The sequence below is a fragment of the Camponotus vicinus genome, unplaced genomic scaffold (assembly GCF_025532165.1).
Source record: "Camponotus vicinus isolate PSW18456_S1 unplaced genomic scaffold, iyCamVici1.0 SCAF_4, whole genome shotgun sequence".
NCBI classification, from domain to species: domain Eukaryota; kingdom Metazoa; phylum Arthropoda; class Insecta; order Hymenoptera; family Formicidae; genus Camponotus; species Camponotus vicinus.
In genome coordinates, this window is record NW_028141976.1 from 17,725,604 (window position 1) to 17,748,741 (window position 23,138).

The 23,138-nt window shown below is 31.8% G+C and overlaps 2 protein-coding genes and 2 long non-coding RNA genes across 6 annotated transcripts; 2 read left to right on the forward strand and 2 right to left on the reverse strand.

The window, feature by feature from the left end:
• Window positions 1-4,388: 4,388 nt before the first annotated feature.
• Window positions 4,389-10,609, reverse strand: LOC145970148 (eukaryotic translation initiation factor 2-alpha kinase). Of its 2 annotated transcripts, XM_083096656.1 has the most exons (13): window positions 9,898-10,609; window positions 9,259-9,385; window positions 8,954-9,128; window positions 8,260-8,416; window positions 8,004-8,157; window positions 7,648-7,918; window positions 7,466-7,540; window positions 7,101-7,299; window positions 6,854-6,956; window positions 6,512-6,717; window positions 5,303-6,047; window positions 4,866-5,213; window positions 4,389-4,716 (listed from the first exon to the last, which is right to left on the reverse strand). In XM_083096656.1, exons 1-13 carry the CDS (start codon window positions 10,038-10,040, stop codon window positions 4,507-4,509), a joined length of 2,913 nt encoding a protein of 970 aa, XP_082952782.1. In that variant the 5' UTR covers window positions 10,041-10,609; the 3' UTR covers window positions 4,389-4,506. The 2 variants fall into 2 exon arrangements, with proteins under 2 accessions (XP_082952782.1, XP_082952783.1); XM_083096657.1 differs by lacking the exon at window positions 9,259-9,385 and having other exon boundaries at window positions 9,898-10,013.
• Window positions 10,610-12,202: 1,593 nt separating this feature from the next.
• On the forward strand, window positions 12,203-12,902 carry LOC145970524 (uncharacterized). The gene is made up of 2 exons (XR_014438517.1): window positions 12,203-12,382; window positions 12,612-12,902. It is a non-coding gene; the product is annotated as an uncharacterized LOC145970524 (long non-coding RNA).
• A 1,356-nt stretch (window positions 12,903-14,258) lies between these two features.
• On the reverse strand, window positions 14,259-18,215 carry LOC145970176 (uncharacterized). Of its 2 annotated transcripts, XR_014438348.1 has the most exons (4): window positions 17,844-18,215; window positions 17,503-17,567; window positions 15,777-17,223; window positions 14,259-14,890 (listed from the first exon to the last, which is right to left on the reverse strand). It is a non-coding gene; the product is annotated as an uncharacterized LOC145970176 (long non-coding RNA). The 2 variants fall into 2 exon arrangements; XR_014438347.1 differs by lacking the exon at window positions 14,259-14,890 and having other exon boundaries at window positions 14,910-17,223; window positions 17,844-18,172.
• Window positions 18,216-19,543: 1,328 nt separating this feature from the next.
• LOC145970695 (uncharacterized) lies at window positions 19,544-22,303 on the forward strand. The gene is made up of 3 exons (XM_083097572.1): window positions 19,544-19,678; window positions 19,758-19,950; window positions 20,168-22,303. Exons 2-3 carry the CDS (start codon window positions 19,765-19,767, stop codon window positions 22,139-22,141), a joined length of 2,160 nt encoding a protein of 719 aa, XP_082953698.1. The 5' UTR covers window positions 19,544-19,678; window positions 19,758-19,764; the 3' UTR covers window positions 22,142-22,303.
• The last annotated feature ends 835 nt before the right edge of the window (window positions 22,304-23,138 follow it).

Below are 23,138 nucleotides of genomic sequence, written 5' to 3' on the forward strand. Positions count from 1 at the left end.
CGAGCAAGATAGAAATAGTACGAGCAACGAGGACTCGAGCTCGAGAATCGGATTTTTCTTGCGCGCTATTATTTTCCTCTCGCTCGCTCCTATTACTGTCTCGCTCGCTCCTATTATTGTCTCGCTCGTTCTTGTTGCTGTTTCGCTCGCTCTCGATTCTTGGGTCCGCTTATCATTCCGGGCTATCTATCACGACTGCCAAGTGTGACAGAGAAAGCAAGACCATGAGTAGAGAGCGAGCGAGATGACCTATCATCAAAGAGTTCCGAAGTCTCTTACAATCGGTTTCTTCGCTTCCTCTATCCATTCGCAATTCACGAAAATGTAAACATCTTATAAAATAAAAATTGAAACTTTTATTTTTAATTTCATCGGTTTGAAAGTAATTTTAATGAATTAAAGAGATTTTTGCGATTAAAATGATATCAAACACGACGTAAATCGGGTAATTTTTAATTAGTCTGATAATAAAAATTTTATAATTATATTTAACTAAATTTATGCGATTTATATCGTGTTTGATATTATTTTAATCTCAAAATTATCATTATTCCATTAAAATTACTTTCAAATGAATAAAAAATGCATTTAATTTTTTGACATATATTCGTGAATATTATAAATGAAGTCTCGTGTAAAAAACTTCGGAATCTGCGACATCGGGAATTTTTTCATTATTTATAATAATATACGACTTTAAATTGCCATAAAATAAAAACTAAAGCTTTGATATTTTATTTGATCTTTTTGATTAAAAGGGATTAATGAAATTTTTGAAATTGAAAATTATTCTAATAAAATATTGAGTTTAATGTGATTTCAATCGTAAAAATCAAATTAATTCTAAAGTTATGTTCAGTAAGATAAATTAAGTAAAGTACAATGCAACATTTTATACAATGTAGTCTTATTTTCAAAATTATAGTTTAAATTAGACACTATTAATTTATTAAAATAAAACTATAATTATGAGAAATTAAGAGTTTTATTATATACATGTACACATTGATTTTTACGATTGAAATCACATTAAACCCAATATTTTATTAGAATAATTTTCAATTTTAAAAATTTCATTAATCCCTTTTAATCAAAAAGATCAAATAAAATATCAAAGCTTTAGTTTTTATTTTATGGCAATTTAAAGTCGTGTATTATTATAAATAATGAAAAAATTCCCGATGTCGCAGATTCCGAAGTTTCTTACATGAGACTTCATTTATAATATTCACGAATATATGTCAAAAAATTAAATGCATTTTTTATTCATTTGAAAGTAATTTTAATTGAATAATGAGAATTTTAAGATTAAAATAATATCAAACACGATATAAATCGCATAAATTTAATAATTAAATATAATTATAAAATATAATTATAAAATTTTTATTATCAGACTAATTAAAAATTACCCGATTTACGTCGTGTTTGATATCATTTTAATCGCAAAAATCTCTTTAATTCATTAAAATTACTTTCAAACCGATGAAATTAAAAATAAAAGTTTCAATTTTTATTTTATAAGATGTTTACATTTTCGTGAATTGCGAATGGAGAGGAAGCGAAGAAACCGATTGTAAGAGACTTCGGAACTCTTTGATGATAGGTCATCTCGCTCGCTCTCTACTCATGGTCTTACTTTCTCTGTCACACTTGACAATCGTGATAGACAGCTCGGAAAGATAAGCGGACCCAAGAATCGAGAGCGAGCGAAACAGTAACAAGAACGAGCGAGACAATAATAGGAGTGAGCGAGACAGTAATAGGAGTGAGCGAGACAGTAATAGGAGCGAACGAGACAGTAATAGATGCGAGCGAGAGGAAAATAATAGCGCGCAAGAAAAATCTGATTCTCGAGCTCGAGTCCTCGTTGCTCGTGCTATTTCTATCTCGTTCGCTCTTATTTCACTCGTCCTTCTCGCTTCCTCACGTAACTCTCGCATCGCTTTTATGCATATATACGTACATACATACATGGGCGCCGGGAGGGAGGTGCAAAGCGGTGCACTTGCACCCCCCTGGCCCTGGCCTATGAAATAAGTGGGGAAGAGACAGAGAAAAAATTCAATAAAAAAATCATGTAATATAGAATAATATCGATAATTTTTTCAATTGAACAAAAATGCAATGGTTAAATATTAATTAACATTTGTAATAAGCCTTTGGGAAATCAATTTTAGAAAAATCAATGTTTGAACAAAAACTTGAGCCGTCTTGGTTGCTTTCCAAATTCATTTGTCACATTATTAATAAATTCAGTCTCCTCTTGCACTCTTTTTCTATGAACGCTGACACAGTAATGAATCTTTATTAAAATTCAATAAATAACATAAACGACGTTAACAAAAATATAATTATGAACTGGGAAAAAACCGTTTTTCCAGTGCATCCTCTTTTGAGTGCACCCCCCTAAAAGTAATTCTGCCGGCGCCCATGCATACATACGTACATACCACACATACCCCCACCCACATATATATATATATATATATATATATATATATATATATATATATATATATATACACACACACACACACACACACACATACATCTTTATTATTTAGAACTTTTATTCTTAAGAAATGTGTACGCGTTTTACATTAAAAATAATATCAAACTTTCTCTCTGTAAATATATAAATTATTTATTAATAGCCTAATAAAATATCTTATTTTCAAGTGTTGTAATCATATAATGAATAAATTTCTATATATATATATATATGAGAGAGAGAGAGAGAGTCATACAAAATTCATTAAAAATTTATTTAATATACGTAAGCGTCTTGCTATACAGCACTGGTGCTACAGTCATTTTGTGCACATAGCACGGAACAGAACCAGAAATTGTGCACCTTATATGTTACCCTCTGAGAACATTCGTGCACCTTGGCTTCGTAGTTTAGGTGCACGTTTTTAAGGTCCACAGAGGGCGTATCGCTTTCAGGGATCACCTAAAAGCGGGCCATGACACCTCTCATTCTTCTCTTTGCAATTACTAATAGAAGCAAAGTAATTTTAATAAAAAATTAGTTAAAAGGCTACAAGGACCAACGCAATGGTGGAAATATGCAAAAAATAAAACGGTTATTACAATAAAATAACCATATGAAAATGTTTATTTAATTTGAACATGACAAACGCCGCGTTTCAATCCAATTCGGATCCTTTTCAATGTCGACTAACAAAGTGAATAATAAACATTAAGATAAAATTAAAATTAACGGTCATAGGAGAAATGTAAATAAGTTTCGGAACAACGCAAAGTCAAAAAAAGTAAAAAATCGGAAGCAAATATATGTACAATAACGGAAAATTTAAACCGTCAATCACAAAAAAGGAAAGAACGCATCGCATTAACGTATCGCCACAGAAAACCCGAAAGCTCGTACCGCATACCACCAGTGTACCGTTAAAAACGAGATGATCCTCTCCAAAAAAACCGGAAGGAAAACCCACATACAGGTCCATGACCATTTTCAAAAGAAAAAACAGTCAAAGATGCATAAATCGATGACCAGTTGGAAACTTGATGGTCCAAATATGTGCGAGTAAAAGCTTAAAAATATGACACTCGGTCTCTAAATTTGAAAGTGATTTCAAATAAAAAAATCGAACACAAAGGGAGAGCAAGTTAAGCACAACTTAACGTTCCAATCAACAGAGCCGAACTCAAAGTAATTTTACATAACAAAATTTTAACAATATTTGAAACAAAATTAATTATCTCATTATTCAATAGTCATATTAAGAAAATAATACATTATATATATTTAATAATTTGAGAAAAAAGTTATTTCTTTCTCCAATGTTCATATCAAGAAAATAATACAATAAATATAATTGATATTTGTTGATAGTTTTAAAAACTTACTTAATAAAAATGTAATAATAAGATATATGAAAAAATCAGATGCTATTCAAATAATTCTTAATTAAATGTATAATACAAATCTTTATTACGCATCTGAAATTTAAAATTATCTGAATTATATTGTGTTTGATATCAATTTAACTATAAAAATCTTATTAATGCATTAAAATTTTCAAGACAATTTTTAAACTATTCCAATTTTCGAAAAGATAAAATAAAAATAAAATAAAAAGATTAATTTTTAAAATTTTAAAATTCTTGTTAACATTCTCTCATGAATTGCAAATGGATAAAGAAAATTGATGGAAAAGACTTCTATATACTTTAATAATAATAATAAGGATATTAAAAATACATATATAAAAAAAATTTTGAAAGAAAAAACAAGATTTGTTTTTCTCATAGAAAACCGCATTAAAAGAAAAAAATAGAAAAAAATAATACACTTAGTCTTTTTTGTATTTACATTTCTATATGGAATATTTTGATGTGATATGACGCAATGCAAAATATTTTATATAACTGAATGAGTATTTTATTCTATACAAGTATGGATAAAAAAATTAATGAAAAAAAAAAATCTTTTACTTATCAATAAGAAAAGCAAAAATATTTGTAACTTCTATTTTGTTAAATTATATTCTCTGATGATTCACTGTTATTGCTGCACGTTCCGGAGGAATTTTTAATCAATTGTGGCAGTTCAAAATGCCATTTTGAATTTTCACCCATATTAAGTTCAGTTATTTCATAATTTTGCAAAGGTAGTTTTGCTTTAATACCTAAAGTTGTAGGTCGCTTAGCAGGATTTTCATCCAACATCATTTTGAGCAAATGGTACTGTAACAAATAAAGTTAGATATTATATATTGCCAATTTCGATTTAATTTTTAATTAACATTTGTAACATATTTTTAATTAACATTAATTGTACATATATTGTGCAATTTAATTTTATAGTAAAATTAATATTCTGTTAATTGCCCTACCTCAGCAGAATAATTCTTTGCAAAATCTTTTGGAAAAATAGATTTTTTCAGATTTGAAAGCGCAACTACTCTTTCCATATCAGTAAAAAATGGTATAAGAAGCTCAAAGAAAATTATTCCTAAAGAGTAAATATCTACTTTATAATTATACATTTGGCCGTTCATTTGTTCTGTTGACATATACAAGTGTGTGCCAACATGCGCAGTATGTATGCTATTTTTTAAAGTGACATTCTCATTCTCGGCTGAAGGTGTACGAACTCCATCACAACTTTCAGTCATTGCCGTTACAAGGCCAAAATCGCCAATTTTTATTTTATCATCATAAGCAAAAAATATATTTGATGGCTATAAAAAAACGAATTTTATTACAACAAAATAGGATATCACTAAATAGAAGATTTATATCAAGCCTATATCTCAAGTCAAAGCATTACCTTTAAATCTCGATGAATTAACCCTTGTAAATGCACATATTCCACAGCATCTACTATTTGCTGAAAAATATTTAACACTTGAACGGGATCTCTCTTTGATGTGTACTGTTTTAGCCATTCTTTGAGACTGAATCTTTTGCACAATTGCATCTGTATATATAGGAACATTTTTGCCGATTTGTGATTATTCGATTTATTATACAAATTTAAAGAAAAAGACTTTTGACGTTTATGTTTTTTTTCTTCTACCACAATATCATTATCAGTCTCTTCAATAAACACAATGCTTTCGGAATGATTAGTATTATTAATATTTGGATATTCCTCTTCAGATTCATTATTTGATGAAGATAAGTCCAAACCAGTACGACCAGTACTATAATCATTAATACAAATTGCATCATTGTCACACTTCTCATTTGATTTTTCAAATACAATAAGTGAATCATCGTTCACATCTACATTATTTAATTCGAGAGCTTCACAGGCGCTATCTACAGAACAAGAATTGGTTTGAGAAACATTGATGCACACAGAATCGTCAGGTTTTGTTTCAGCCTGAGTTACTTCTGAAGGAAATGTCGACAATGAAAACTGTAACTTATTAATCCATTGTTGATCGTGTTCTTCTTGCCATCCACTAGGAGGACACTCCAGCCAAGCATTAAAGTATCTTACTATATTGTGATGATCTAATTTAGCTAATGCTTTTACTTCTCTCATTACGCGCTCTCTTGAATCTTGGCTGAAATATAGCATTTCTTTTATAAAATTCTTGTAGAATTAAAATTCTTTTGTAAATGTATTTATATATAAGTGCGCAAATTTAGAAGGATTGTGATAGATCACATTATTAGGGAATCATAATAAATTTATAATTTTAAATAAAACGTTGTTAAAACCATCAATACAAACAAATGAGTAATTAATTTTTGAAATATTAAAAATATTATATAAAGTTAAAAATGCTTAAGCATTTATATTAATCTTTTTTTACAATATTTATATTTTCATAAAATAATTATTTATTTTTATTTATTTTGCACCTTACAAATTTTGCACCTAGATTCCAAAAGAATAAATACTCTTTGATAATTATTTAAATTTATATTCAATAATATAATGTATATTATTCTTTATTATTATTTTGCTTAGAACAAAAAATAATGTACTGCTTGTAGCAAAAAAAATAATTTATTAAGAACTGACCTATTTGGCAAAGCAATTCTCTTGATAGCATAATTACAATCATCAATTTTGTTTTTGGCCTCGAAGACAATACCATAGCCTCCTTTTCCTAAGCAATCAACTGGCTCAAAATCCGTTAGATAACGCGATTTAAAATTATTCACATTCTCACTGCTATCATTAGCCGAATTAGTTTTGGTTTCTATATGTCTTTCTACTATCAAAGGCTGAAAAATAATACTTATTTAAGATAATTCTAAATGAAGCAAAGAGAAGATAATTAAATAAAAAATTGATATAGTAATGAAAAAAAAGGATAGCAGAATTCAATTATATTTAGTAAAACATTATATATTTACTTACTGGAAGTATAGCATCCCTAGCTTCCCTTGTCGTTGAACTTAATAAATGTTGCACAAAATTCAACAAAATAGCAGTTGTAATTGATATTATTAAAACTTCTTTCCTATAATAATATGATATTAAATTGTAAATTGTCATTTTATGTGTGTATGTGTGTGTGTGTATACACACAAAATACACACATAAATTGATAATAAATTTTACACACACACACACGGTTAAAAATGAAAAACAAAAAAAAATTTACCACCAATACCAAAGTGATACTATAATAATTTGGACAGGTGTCTCAGCGTCCTCCTCGATGATATATTCTTTGTCATCAGTCGTTTCATTTATATTGTTATTCTTTGTCATATTGTTCTCAATATTATTCTCAATATTACATTTTTCATTATCAATTTCATTATCAATTGTCTGTTCTGAATACAGAAAAAATCCATCACCTACAAAAAAAATACACAATAATACATTTCTCTAAAACTATAATTATTCTAAGTATACATTTTATATCATTATTATTTTTATATAATTATATTTCAATATAATGTATTTATATAACCATATATCAATAATTTTAAAGATACTAACACATGTAAATGCATTATTTACCATTAATATGTTCTGAATTATATAATACGGACAATGCAGTTGTGTTGTATGCTTCACTTGTTTCAATTCTATTAACTGAAAATATATTTTGCATAGAAATTAAATTATATTATAATTAATAAATTTTTTTTCCAAGTATAAAATGAAATATATTAAAGTTTATATTAAAGTAATTTACATACCATCTGTTTGATGCAAAAAATATTTTTTATGTTGAACATTCTTGGGGATCCGATCCAATAAATTTTCAGTATTGGGCTTTTCTTGCACGTATAATTGATTTTCATACTTGCCTACATATAAACTTGGACTTGTAGTATATGAAGATCTCCAATGAGAATCATCAAATAAATCAATTGATTTCAAATAATTAATTAATTTTTTGTTTTCTAAATATTCTCCCTTTGTTTTGGATGTGTCTTCATGCCATATTGAAACAATCGGAGCACTAAACTAATAAAAATAAAATTCTTTTTACTATTTTACATATTAAAAATTACAATTGTACAAAAATTACAAATTATATTATTGTACTAACCTTATATTGCCATAACTTATTATTATTTTTATCAACAGCAAAAACCAAGCCTTCTGAAATACTTGCTTTAATTTCTCTATCTAGAATTGTATTAGGACAATCATTTACATGACGATTTAACTTCAGATTATATTGTCCAACGCTGAAGTTCCATCTATAACCAATAATATTATTTTATTAGATACTGATTTATATTCTATTTTTATTTATTAAATATATGTAGTAAGAATATATAACATAATTTACTTCCATTTACCTTTCATTACCTGTGTGAGATTCTATAGCTCGTACTGTTTGTTGAAAACGATGAATGACAAGTACATCATATCCCAAATGTCCCTCAGGATCTGTATTGTTCTTACATTCCATAACATTACATTCATACAAAATTTTTCCTGTACTGACTGATACACCTGTTATAATTAATATTTATTTATATAATATCAATAATGAATTTTTAAATATGCAAAATAAGTATAGAATAATTTTTCAAAAATTATGAATATTTGTTAATAAATATATTAAAAATTTTATAATAATTATATATAAGAAAATATACTTATGCAATTAAAGTTTCTTGGATCAATATAAAATAGATTCTTTTTTAAATTTCCATAATTTTTAATCATATATCATTATAATTGAATCTTAAATTAAAATTTTGTTAACAAGAAGTTTATTTAATTAAGCAAAACTAGTTGAAAAATATAATTTTCTTACATTTTCTTACAAAATTTAAAAGTTTCTTTTATTTTTAATTACTCAAACATTGTACATTAAATTAATTTAATTATATAAAAATTACACTTTAATATATTCATTGAGAAAAAAAATAGATTGACCAAATACTGTAAAAATAACATATATTTGATAAGATATTATATATCTAATAAGATATCTAATTATATATATATATCACAAAACTATGTACACATAAGCACAAAACTTACCATAAGTATGAAGGTTTTTACCACCTGAGAAATCTAAATCATCGTAAGAATGAAATGAAGGTTCCAAAAATTGATCAGTTGATATTGGCACTGATTCTAAAGTTTTTCCATCAAATTTAAAGAAGACACCATTCAAAGATGGGATAATACGTAGCGGTTGACCATTATCGTTAAGCTGTAAATTAATATTTGATCTTAAATTATTAATGCATATATTTTGCTTTAGAAAATAATTTAACTTAGAAGTTAACCAACAGAAATTTGTCTAATATTAATAAATAATATTTGTAGAAATTTTTAATTACTTCTATGTTATGAATATTGGACGACAACAATGGTCCATCGTTCAAATCTAAAGTCCACAGTATTTCTCCATAATTAGTAGTATCAAGTGCGGCTATCTTCCCATCCAATGTACTGACAAAAACCAAACTGGCAAAAAACAATATATATTTTTTATTAATGGTCAGACAAACTATTTTTATAAAAAGTCAGATGAACAATATCAAAATACTAATATATGCAATCAATATTCACTATCCAATTTTAACATTCCACTCACTCTGGTTTTCTACTTGTCAATCATTATAATTTTAAAGCTAGAATGTAGAAATTAATTTCTATGAGTTCTACTTCTCTTTCTCTTTACACACACAAAATACAGTTTTATATTTTTTACTTTACTTTTATATATATTAAAAGTTATTTAAATCCTCAAAAAAAAAGGAATATAACGTAAACGTAATAAAGAGTTTTAATAATTAAATCTGTGTTTAATTTATCACTCAATTTTTGTGTTTATATACAAAATAATTAAAGATAATATTACGGAAGAGAATTAAAATTCATCAAAAGCTAACAATATGGGAAAAAATAATTCGTCAAAGTATGTGTGACTATTTTAAATCTATTTAATCGAAAAAAAAACCGAACAGTATAATTACCTGTGTTTACTTATCGATTGTTGGCATAAAGTTAGCTGTCCTGTCTCAGCAGTAATGTCATCAGCGGAAACGAGTAAATACGTGGTCACGAACATCACCGAATAACAAAAACATATTAACTGCCATGCACGTAAGCGAAACATCTTCTGTGTACGAAATTGGCCGGGATTTGCACATAGCCGCCTGGTATGGACCGTAATGTGCGAGTTAAACTTTTTCCACTTTTATCACAACGTTCTATTATTATAAGCAAAATAGACTAAACACTCGTATAACACACACACATACACGGCATACACGCAATGTGTACTCGCGTAACTTTGCAAATTACGAATGCGTGCTGTCCATCGTTTACAAGTATTTTAAGCGAGATCTTCATGTAAACACTAGATATTGTATTGTATTGTATTGTATTTCTGTTGTGGCACTGGGCAATATTATTTTTCGCCCATGCTGCCAGATATCTTCGTGAGTATTAATAATCAGCAGAGTTTCTTACATCAAATAAAGTATAACAATCAGGGGTCATAGGTAAGGAAGGGGAAAGGATGAGGGGAAGGAGTAGGAGGGGGATTGGGGCGGCTATATCGCAGAAATAAATTTTCTGCCTCAGCGGGACTTGAACTCAAGACCCCTTTTTGGCCTATATGGCAGGCAAGTACTTTGCCGCCTTAGCCACACGCCGCCCCCACTAGATATTGTGTAACATATTATTCTGAAGGTCATTTAACGTACGAGAAGCTTCGTGGGAACGTGGCACTTATTGATTGGCTGCGTTCAGCAGGAAAAGCTGCTTTGCGACTGTTCTAAGATTCGTGAATCTGATTGGTGTATGCTCTTAGATTCAGCCAAAATTAAGAGCATACACCAATCAGGTTCACGAATTTTACAATAGTTGCAAAGCAGCTTTTTCTGCTGAACGTAGCCATTGGCCGCATTCAGCGGACTCAACCGCTAAGTAGCAATCGAACATGATTGGTTTCTACTTTCAGGTCCGACCAATCAGCGTCGAATTACATCGGAAAATCTAGTAATGTTGCCCAACTGTTGAGTCTGCTGAATGCGGCCATTGGCACTTCCGGGAATTTAGCCGGACAACTTCGACTTTTTTAATTTTTTTTTTTTTAATCGTTTGTTGGTCGTTTGTCGGTGATTGTTGGCCTAATTTCAACGTTTGTTGGTTTATATTTTTTTTTTAAACAAAAAAATAAAAATTAGCGTGGTTAGCCGGAAAAATTTCATTTTCGTTCAAAAAGCGGTTAAATCGATACGCAATCATTCGCTGATGATTGTTGGTTTAATTATAACGTTTGTTGGTTCGGCATTTGCTTAAAAAACGAAAAATAAACTTTTACATTAAGGCCGAATCTACAATAGGAATAAGCGTTAAGGAATTGATCAATCACAGTTGAATGTGAAATGGTAATCGAATATGATTGGTTAATTTCTTACGACAAGCATGGAGCTGACACACATACATACACACACACACACACACACGGGGGGGTGGTGCAAGAGGGGCCTTCGGCCCTCCCTCCCGCACCCACCCCGTCTCCCTCGCTTCGCGTGAAAAGTTGCAAAATGGAACCTCGCTTCGCGTGGAAAGTTGCACCCTACCGTAGGCACCCCTACTGGCGGGGTGGGTGCAGGAGGGTGCAACTTTCCACGCGAAGCGAGGTTTCACTTTGCAACTTTCCACGCGAAGCGAGGTTCCACTTTGCAACTTTTCACGCGAAGCGAGGGGGACAGGGTGGGTGAGGGAGGGGGGCCGAAGGCCCCCCTTGCACTCCCCCCCGTGTGTGTGTGTGTGTGTGTGTGTGTGTCAGCTCCATGCTTGTCGTAAGAAATTAACCAATCATATTCGATTACTATTTCACATTCAACTGTGATTGATCAATTCCTTAAGGCTTATTCCTATTGTAGATTCGGCCTTAATGTAAAAGTTTATTTTTCGTTTTTTAAGCAAATAATGAACCAACAAATGTTATAATTAGGCCAACAATCATCTCCAAACGATTCCGCATCGATTGAACCGCTTTTTAAACGAAAATGAGATTTCGCCGGCTAACTTCATGCTGATTTTTGTTTCTTTATTTTACAAAAAAATATAAACCAACAAACGCTGTAATTAGGCCAACAATCACCAACAAACGACCAACAAACGATTAAAAAAAAAAAAAAATTAAAAAAGTCGAAGTTGTCCGGCTAAGTTCCCGGAGGTCTTTACGGAGCTGTTAGCTTAACTAGTAGCTGCTAGTAGTTAAGTAGTGATGCCAACCACTGAAACAAAATTCGGTAAGCTATTTACAAGCTATTTTAATTAATATTCAGCTTTGTTCTCATTACGATACCTCATCGCAAAACGAAAATGGATATCAAAACAAATCGTATACGAACACCAAATTTTTGTCATGAGGAAAAACTGGTACTTGTATCATTAATAAAAAAATACAAATTGATAATAGAAAATAAGCGGACTGATGCTGTGAGTGTTAGAGACAAAGGTCCATATTCTGAATCCTCTTTTATCGATAAAAGTGCCTCTAAAAGTGGCTTATAAGCCTTCTGATTGGCTATAAGCCACTTTTAGAGGCACTTTTATCGATAAAAGAGGATTCAGAATATGGACAAAAGAAGAGGCTTATCTGAAGATATTGGACGAGTAAACTTGTCAAAATCTAACCTTGTAAATAGCTTACCGAATTTTGTTTCAGTGGTTGGCATCACTACTTAACTACTAGTTAAGCTAAGGGCCTGAGCAGAATGGCTGCCTTATAATTTTAAGACTATGGCCGGTATTCACCCAGTAAGCAAAAAATCATTAACCTAACGTTATTACAATGATATTTTCTAATGTCTAACGTTTTCAAATATGTAGTTTTTAATGTTGTATACAACGTCACTCTGAACAAACTTTGACCCAGATTTCGAAATATCGACAATGTTTCTATAATATGTTTTTGTAACATTCTAATAATACTAAATAAATGCTGATTTAAATTTAATTTGTAACTATATTTTATCATTATATTAACATTAAATAATATTAATTCTAATATTTATGTGAAAGTGTTAATTACATTTTTCTATAACAATATTAATATTAACAAAATGTTTTCTATGATATATATACATATATATTCTAACATTTATTTAAAATTGTCATTAATATTTTACTTCTATTATAATTAACATTTCATTAACTTTTCATTTTTAGGAAGAAAATGGAAACATCAATATTATTATTATTAATATATTTTATTTCTATTATAAGTAATATATTTCTTCCACTAATTTACAATTCTTGTACACTTTTTATTTTTCAAGAAGAAAATGAAAACGTTACAATTTTAGAAATTTCAAATATAAAAAATTGTTTATATTTGAAACTTCTAAAATTATAACGTTTCTATTTTCTTCTTGGAAAATAAAAAAATGTGAAATTGTAAATTATTGGAAGAAATATATTACTTACAATAGAAATAAAATATATTAATAATAACCCAGTAAGCAAAATATCATTAACCTAACGTTATTACAATGATATTTTCTAATGTCTAACGTTTTCAAATATGTAGTTTTTAATGTTGTATACAACGTCACTCTGAACAAACTTTGACCCAGATTTCGAAATATCGACAATGTTTCTATAATGTTTTTGTAACATTCTAATAATACTAAATAAATGCAGATTTAAATTTAATTTGTAACTATATTTTATCGTTATATTAACGTTAAATAATATTAATTCTAATATTTATGTGAAAGTGTTAATTACATTTTTCTATAACAATATTAATATTAACAAAATGTTTTCTATGATATATATACATATATATTCTAACATTTATTTAAAATTGTCATTAATATTTTACTTCTATTATAATTAACATTTCATTAACTTTTCATTTTTAGGAAGAAAATGGAAACATCAATATTATTATTATTAATATATTTTATTTCTATTATAAGTAATATATTTCTTCCACTAATTTACAATTCTTGTACACTTTTTATTTTTCAAGAAGAAAATGAAAACGTTACAATTTTAGAAATTTCAAATATAAAAAATTGTTTATATTTGAAACTTCTAAAATTATAACGTTTCTATTTTCTTCTTGGAAAATAAAAAAATGTGAAATTGTAAATTATTGGAAGAAATATATTACTTACAATAGAAATAAAATATATTAATAATAATAATGTTGATGTTTCCATTTCCTTCCTAAAAATGGAAAATATATATATTACGTACTTCATATATTATTGTGTTTATTTATTTTTTATATATAATACAATATATTTATATTATGTGTATGTATGTAGGGAGAGAGAAAAATATGAATGATGATAAGAAAATATCTGTAGAAAAACCTGTATTTATTTATTTCTATATATTTATCTATTTTCATATATAAATATAAAATTAAATTATATAAAAATATAAAAAGAAACAAACATCATTTTATGATATCACATAAATATTACACATTTATGTACCTAAGAGTAATAAAAATAAAAACATCTTAAAGAACAGATATTATATTCATTTGAAATATTTTACACCATGACAAAATTGTTGCATATAATGTCGCATATAATATCACAATCAGCAGAGGAGAGAATAAAGTAAAAAAAATTTGGTTTGAAACAATGGAATGACACTTTCTGCGTTTTTTTCGAAAATATATTGTGACCGTTGATTCTTTAAGGGCTAATGATTTTACGTGGCCGGTGTTTTTGGCCCACGGCACACCTTCGGCGCGATCTCCTTACATAACAAAAAAAAACGTTTCTCTTCAAAATCAAATATATGGGCGCCAGGTGCGGTAATCCGCACCGCTCTGTAAAATTTACCGTATCGGCAGTACACAAAGAATGCAAAATTCTCAGAAAAATCGCGACGGACGCTCGACTAGCCCCGTCTCGAAATTGGCAGAGGGGGGGAGTCCGTGTTAACAGTTCACAGGGAAGGATCGAGAATACAAGGTGGCTGCAAATAAAACATAATATTATAATAACAAGAATTAATATATTTAACATATGAATAAATTTTAATGACAGACAGATTCGTGTAGATGCAAAGCGGTTTTATAATATTGATTATCCGATTATTAGCCGGCAGCGACGGGCCGGCATTCGAGCGCGATCACCGCGGTATCATATGTCACGCGGCAGAAAAAAAAGCATACAAGAAAAGTCCCGGAATTCCGCGCTAAACGAGACTTGTTAGAGTTTCGGCAGCTACGAATCCCCAAATAACTTTTAATAATGAGCACCGCGGTGTCGACTCCTTTAATGACATCCGTCTTTCGCGAATAGAAATAATTAATTATAATAATGGATCTACCCGCCGCACACGTAGTTAACAGAAGCGAATATAGATGCGAACCGATTATACAGATCTGCTGCTTCAACAAAAAAATTTAGCGACTAGTAACGTATCCAACAGGAACGGTTGAATCGAGACACGAAAAACTATCAATAACAATAAAGTATCAAATGACTTGAGCCTCGGAAATATGCGAGCCGATGCCGCGACGTATTTGTCGGTTATTGGATATCGCAATCGCCTTTGTGTGTGAGCTCGGTTACAGTACTTTTAACAGACAAAGTTTTACAGCTAACAGTAATAATTGTACAAATAAACATTTACAGTGACTGTCGGCGCGCAACTGGGAGAGAGGGCACTTAATTTTAAAGCTCGAACAAAGTCTTTCGGCCGGCCGTCGTACTCTAAGACGCAAATATCGAGAACGCAGAAAAGGAATTTCACAATAAATTTAATGACGGCAGCTATACGGCACCGACATTGTTCGAGCTAATTCTACCTGAATTATTTAACAAAGACGGCCAGATGGGGTCGACGCTTGTCTCACCGGTGACTCCTGGCGGTTCTCCGTGCTCTCGGCATCCACGTGTCGGATCGATGATTTTGGGCCGTCGTTCCCTTCGCCGGTCCGCCGAACAGTGGCGAGCGGAAGGCCCGTCGGAATCACGCTAGCAAATTAATGCGTAACTAGGCCACCTGTGGCGCTTCCGCAACCCTCAGGATCGTCGTGTGGCCCATTTAATCCTGCGGCCTTCAGGGCTGTACATGTGCTTGCCGCACTCCGTTTCCTCTTTTATTTTCCATAATTCCTCTCGTCGAGGCCCGTCAGGAGGGATACTTTCGGCAGCCACTCGCCGTTATTTAGAATGTTCTTCTTTAGCGCTGTTCCGGCCGAGATGACTCCGACTCGGGGTCTCAGTGTCAGTTTTCGTCCGCTGGTTGGCCTTCCCCTCAATTGTTCCCCGTACCTGCTGGGCATGTGAATGTTTACAGGGGCGGCAGCGGTAGTCTTAAGTGGACTTTATTATTGACGCAATTAAATAATAATACTTAGCTTGGCGTGTTCCTTTTAGTCGGCGCCTCCGCTCGCCCGTTTCCTTGTATCCTGTACTTCTTCCTCAATTTTGAGCCACCGGATGAGATCCCGTCAGCGTTTCCCATCGTGCCCGCTCTTAAGCCTAATCTTAACGCTAACAAATAAATTTGTACGCACGGAAGGCGAGTATAATCTCGCCTCCAATAGCCGCTCTCTCCCTAAATTAGGGGAGAACGAGGGCCCAAATTCATTCTCGGTCGGATCTCGCGATCCTTGTGACGGACCGCCAAGTGTCACGTCACAATATATATGTATAACCCTCTGTTATATACTATATAACATTTCTAATAATATAAAATAAAATTCTCTACTTTCTAAAATTCTAATAAAATAAAATGCTCTACTTTGTATTTAATATCAAAGTTCTACCTTGTTTTTACACATTCAAGTAATCTCTCATTTTCTTTTAAAACATATATTATTGAAAAAGGGAAATTGCCTATGTTTCCGGCGAACGAGCCTGAATTCAAGAGCTGTGCGAAAAAGAATGGAAGAGACAAACTATCATCCGCAATGCACGTATTGATATCATCGTTGCCATGGGATGGTATGCTTTCCTTGAATTAAAAAAAAAAACAAAAGCAAACAAACAAATTCAAACAAACCAATTCCCTATCCATTGATATATGTTCTAAGCGTTTTCTCGGGAACAAAAGAAAAAAAGAAAAAAGAAAAGATCAATATATCTAACAGATTTAAATCACAATGTCTAGCGATCTTTATAACGCGAGATCTATTTGCTCACCTTTAAGTCATACTGTCTTTGGTTTCAATAATTAAAAAAATACATATATCTCTAGTTATATATCATAAGCTAATAACTATATCACAGAGCTTGGTCATGGGTGCAAGCATGTATTTTTTTGTCTCAACTTCCCTCGACAGTAGTATATACCACCTGAAACATTTTAACACAAGTTGATATGAGCGAAGCAAAATCTAAAAGAATATTACAAAATAGTTGGTATGTATGTATATATGTAAATATGTATGCATACTATTTTCTCTGTATGCATAATATTTTTTACTCACTTACATAACTAAAGGCATGTTCCGATAAATACTACCAGTGTACTAAAAATCTATAATTCATTTAACGCATAATATATAATTATTCATCTACACTGGTAGTGTATATCGGAACATATCCCAAATATTGACATGATCTAATAATTACCTTTTTCACACACAATGATAAAGATGATGGAAGCTTTTCTCCCTTGTTCCTTTCTTGCGTTATATCTGAAACATTTTGTCACAGAGATTAGTAGAGCACAATCTGTAATTGTAATTTGCTTCATACATTGGCCGTGTTTCGAATTTACTGCCAGTACTAAAAATCTATAGTTTACATCACGTGGATTGCGTTACGAAAAATGGACGGAACACGACTATGCGTTATAAAAAATGGACGGAACAATGGACTATAATTACACGTTACTTTGAACTAACGTTAACTAATTTTATTTTTGGACTGCGATCTAATTAATACTCTAGAATTATTAGAAAAGATCGTACCTTACGACTTAGCAGTCCTTTGTCCGTGTAATCCGGAAGATAAAACTTTTTCTTTGTTGACACTGGGACGGCCTCAAACGAGAGAGATGTACGGAAGATAAAGCTCGACTAATGTCGATGTGTACCGGTGTCGGTAGTCCCACTTCCCAGCATGCCCTGAGCCAATCAGGACATGATATTGCAGTGTATTCGCTTACGTAAGCGCAAGTATCACTCGCTAACCAATTATCGACGTAGTAGCCGCTGCGCGCGCAACTACAAATGTTGTACATCGGCTAGCGGCCGATTCACAAAAAATTTTTATCAAACATGTATTATAAAACATATATTATTTAAATAATTTTATTGTTGAAGAATTTGGCATTGTTTATGCATTTGTTGGATTTTTTATCACACTAATAAAAACATTATTTTACTCTCACTTTATGTATAATAAAACTCACGTTATAAAATGTATATTTATATATATATTTCTTTTTTGTAATTATGTTATAAATACATTAGAATAATATTAAAAAAGAAACATTTATAACAACACAAAATTCTTTATTGCAATTACGTTATTCTTAATATAAAATTTGTAATAAATTAAAATTATTGCAACTATATTGAATTTAATATTAATAAATATATTACAATAATACTGATAAATATTTAAAATAATGTTTTTGGGATGTTTCTTTAATATTCAAAAATACTATATTATAAAATAATATGTTTAAAATATTTATAAAACATCATGTCAAAACGTTACAAAAATTTACATAAAATTAATGTTTCAAAAGATTGATTTAATGTTTCTTGCTTACTGGGGTGTGTTATGTCTCGAGTCTTATGTATACGCGAACGTTTGTAAGAAATAAACGTTCGCGTATACATAAGACTCGAGACATAACACACAGTATTGTGCGTTACCTAAGACAAAGACTTAAGGCATAAAACATAGTCTTAAAATGATAAGGCAGCCATTCTGCTCAGGCCCTGACGGTGTTTCAGTATTAGTCCATGTAAGGGCCTGAGCAGAATGGCTGCCTTATAATTTTAAGACTATGTTTTATGCCTTAAGTCTTTGTCTTAGGTAACGCACAATACTGTGTGTTATGTCTCGAGTCTTATGTATACGCGAACGTTTATTTCTTACAAACGTTCGCGTATACATAAGACTCGAGACATAACACACAGTATTGTGCGTTACCTAAGACAAAGACCTAAGGCATAAAACATAGTCTTAAAATTATAAGGCACCCATTCTGCTCAAGCCCTTTGTTACCGTAGCCGCCATCTTAAGAACGGATAGCTCACCACCAATCAGAAGGAGGCACGAGTTGGCGCCTCTCTGATATTTAGACCTCTAGTAAACTGGCAGCAATTTCGGAACACTGCCGAGCACATTTTGGACCGCGGACCTAGTGACTTTAACGGTGAGTGACGTGGCGCAAAACGATTGGCTGTGAGAGTTTTTGGCGCGACCCGAGGTGAGCGACCACGACTACCGGCGAGAGTCTTTTTCCGGCCGTCGTACAGTGAGCGCTAGGTCGTTACTTTGCACGTGGTGGCTATTGCGCATTTTTCCCGGTCTATGTTCTCGTCGTGAGTTTGTCCTGTAGCCATCGGTAAACTGACCGAGCGTTCTTGGCCTTTATTCCGCGCTGCTATCGTGGAACTGGCAAATACACAATCTTTATCTCGGTACTCTCCGGGTCATTTATTGTACATTATTTAACCCGAAATCTCTATCATCAGGCATTCTCCTTCCGACTCGCCCATTACCTGACGGCGCGGTTTCTATCTCGGAAACCGCAGCCATCTTTCATCCCCTTACAATATGCTTATATGTATTAATCCAATAAAATTCGCTATAGTGCCATTAATGTTTATTAATTTATTTATTCATTGGTAATATCTCTATTGTAGACAATTTATGGATGAACCAGACAAAAAAAGGCGAAGAATGAATACGGCGGATGGATCTGTCAACAGGGATGATGACAAACCTGAAACTAACGATGCCAAAATTGGAAGTGTTATTGTATCTGAATTCTCTATCAATTGTGGTGTCGATCATACAAAATACGGAACAAAGAATAAGCCAGGGAACTTCGACGAGGTAAGAATTAGTTAAATTTATTGATCGACATATGCTAAAGTAATTTCTTTTTCGCCTTCTTTGCATGTTTTTTGCTATGGCTGCATCTGTACTCGCTTGCGCTTTCGCACGTTCTGTTGGTATTGCGACCTTCTTCTCTTTACTGCTGGTATATATTTCATGCATATCTTGAGTGTGATTAGCAAAATTAATGGGGCCTATCTGATTTTGTTTACAGTTACCGAAGGAATCAGATATAGCTGATCTCTCTACAATGTATTTTAAGATCGTCAAAACAAAACTTACATTTGTGGATAAGAGCAAGTATATAAAAAGTTTCTTTAAATGTGGAGCATCTGTGATTCGGATAACAGCCCCGAGCCGTTTCGGAAAATCTACATTTATGGATATGCTCGAGAACTTTTTGAAGATAACAGTAAATGAAGATGCAAAGCCAATTTCAAATCCAGAAGATGGTGATAATTACAAGCTGTTTATGAATTTGCAGCTAGGTTCTGAGCATCCAGAGTTCGTTAAGGAACATTGTGGTCAGTACCCCGTGATATTTATAAGTCTTAAAGAGGTAGGAGGTAGAACAGAGAGAGACATTTTAGAATCGCTGAAGAAAGCTCTTTGTCGGGCATTCCGGCAGCATTCTTACCTTCTTGATATAGTTGCTGATGGTTCTTGCAGTTTTAAAGATAAGAAAATACAAGATATCGAAATATTTCTGAACTATTATAACCGTAGTAGGCTGAAAAAACTATCCAAATCTGATGTAGAGGACGGATTGCAATTCTTGTCTGAAATCTTGTATTCTCACTTCAACAAAAAAGTTGTTATTCTGATAGATGAGACCGACGCGCCCATTATGAAAGCTATTATGGAGAACATGGATGATAAACTCCTGCGATACCTGATAAATTGTATTAGCCATCTGATGTCGGCAAGCTTAAAGGATCAAGAAATTGTGGCGCGTGCATTACTTAATTCCTGTGTTCGTTTATCTGGAGTATTTTTCTGGGAATTACGCAATCATTGTAATGTTCTATTCTTGCAAAAACATAATTTTTCTGGAGTATATGGATTTACAGCACAGGAAGTAGATAGTCTATTTGAGAAAAGTGAATTTCAAGCAGTGAAAGATTCTGATGGTGTCAAAGAGTGGTATGATGGATACCAAATATTAAATAGTGAAGAAACAAGAATTTACAGTAGCTGGTCTGTCATAAATTATTTGCAAAATAGTGTTAAAAAGAAGAGAAAAATGTTCGATAGCTATTGGGCCAGGTCAGGCTTTGTGGATATTTTAGGAAACTTGTTTGTCAAATCTGAGATACAAAAGCCAATCGAGAAACTTCTTGAAGATGAGAACATTGAAATAGCACTAGCTGAGCCAACAATTGATAATATTTTGAAACTGAAAAAGACAATCTCTGATTCACAGAATAAATTAGATACCTCGCAAGTGAATTTCTTCTTACAGCTTCTGTGGGATGATGGTTTGTTGAATGCAGTTGAAAAGAATGCAAACATTGTAAGTCTGAAGATACCAAATTGGGAGATAAAGAGCGTAATCGAACGTAAATGTTACAGTCAAAGGATGTTTTGTAAGAAGTATAAACTCGAGCCTGAAAATATAGAAAAATATATACAAGCACTGAAGAATTTGCTATTAATGGCAAATGATGAAGAGAAAACTGAAAAAAGTAAAGAAAAACCATTTCGTGAACTCGTTAATGCAGTTTCAGGCCTCTTTTCAGAAGGTGCGACAATTCCATATAATGAGTCAGAGTTATATCACATTCTTTTTTATTTGGCATATAATAGTACAATTTTCAGTGCACAAGCTAACAGAGCGGTCTGTCAAAAGATCTCCAAGGAAAAGCGAGGAAGAAAACACGAATTTGACATGCTTGTAATTCTTAGAACAGTTGGAGCCATATTTGAATGGAAATATTGCAAGGCAAATGAAACAGAAAGATCACAAGATGCTCTTAAACAAATGATTGATAAACAGTATTTCAAGGTTTTTGACAAGGAGGAGTATAAACATGTTAAAACAAAAATTTATGTTGGTTTGTGTTTTAAGATAAAGTCAAATGTGACTATGCGATACTTAGTGAACACTACTGATGTAGATAAAGCAAAATTTCTGGAAAGTACTTCTACAGAGGCTACTAAAGCTGATACCGCTACTGTTGTCAAATGATATCGTGCATTGGCTTTGTTTGTGTTTAATAAGTAACAAATAAGTATTGTCGCATTCTTCTCTGACAGAGTCACGTGTAAACAAATAAGTTTTTATTTTTTTCTTGTAATTTCTTAGTTATATTTCATTACAGTTAGTTGATAAAATAAAGAGGTCTTTGTATATTTTTATTAATAATAAAATATTTTGCTAAAAAATTGAAAATAAGGTCTCATAAGAAGTAATTGCTGCGGCATTAAAAGAAAATAAATCGTTGTAAATAATACATATGTACAATCGTTGTAATAATATATATTAGACAATCAATGAAATGTGCTGTACTGATGAGGTCAAATGAGGGTGCAGTTTACAGCTTTTCATTGAGTTGCCTAGCTTTCAAATAAATTTTTCTAAAGTTATATAATAATATATAAAAGTAAAAAGAAAATAATGTTATCAAGGGTGATGGTGCAGAGAATTATGAATTTAATATACATTAAAAGCCTCTCCTGTTAAATGCTACGTTCCGATCTACAACAGGTAATTTAATCCCTAAGCCTTAAGAAATTGACCAATCACAGTCGAGTATTCTCTTCATACTTGACTGTGATTGGTCAATTTCTTAAGTCTTACGCCTTAAGTCTCTTTAAAATCTCATTGTAGACGACGCATCATTGTAGACGCCGCTTAAGGGCCGCTTCGTCCAAACTCCGATTAAGGGCCTGAGGGCTCGTTCCCACTGAGCGCGTCACGCGTCGCGTCACCAGCGTGAGCCAATCAAAACATCCCATTGTAATAACATGTTTTCCGTGTTATTACAATGGGATGTTTTGATTGGCTCACGCTGGTTGACGCGACGCGTGACGCGCTCAGTGGGAACGAGCCCTGAGCACAAAGATGTTGTAACTGTTTCCGACAAAGTCATATGCGTAAGTCGGAGACGTTAGTCAACGCACAAGGATTTTACGTAAACGTAAGCCGTATCTTGTTTTGCATGTTATGCGATACCTATGTTTAC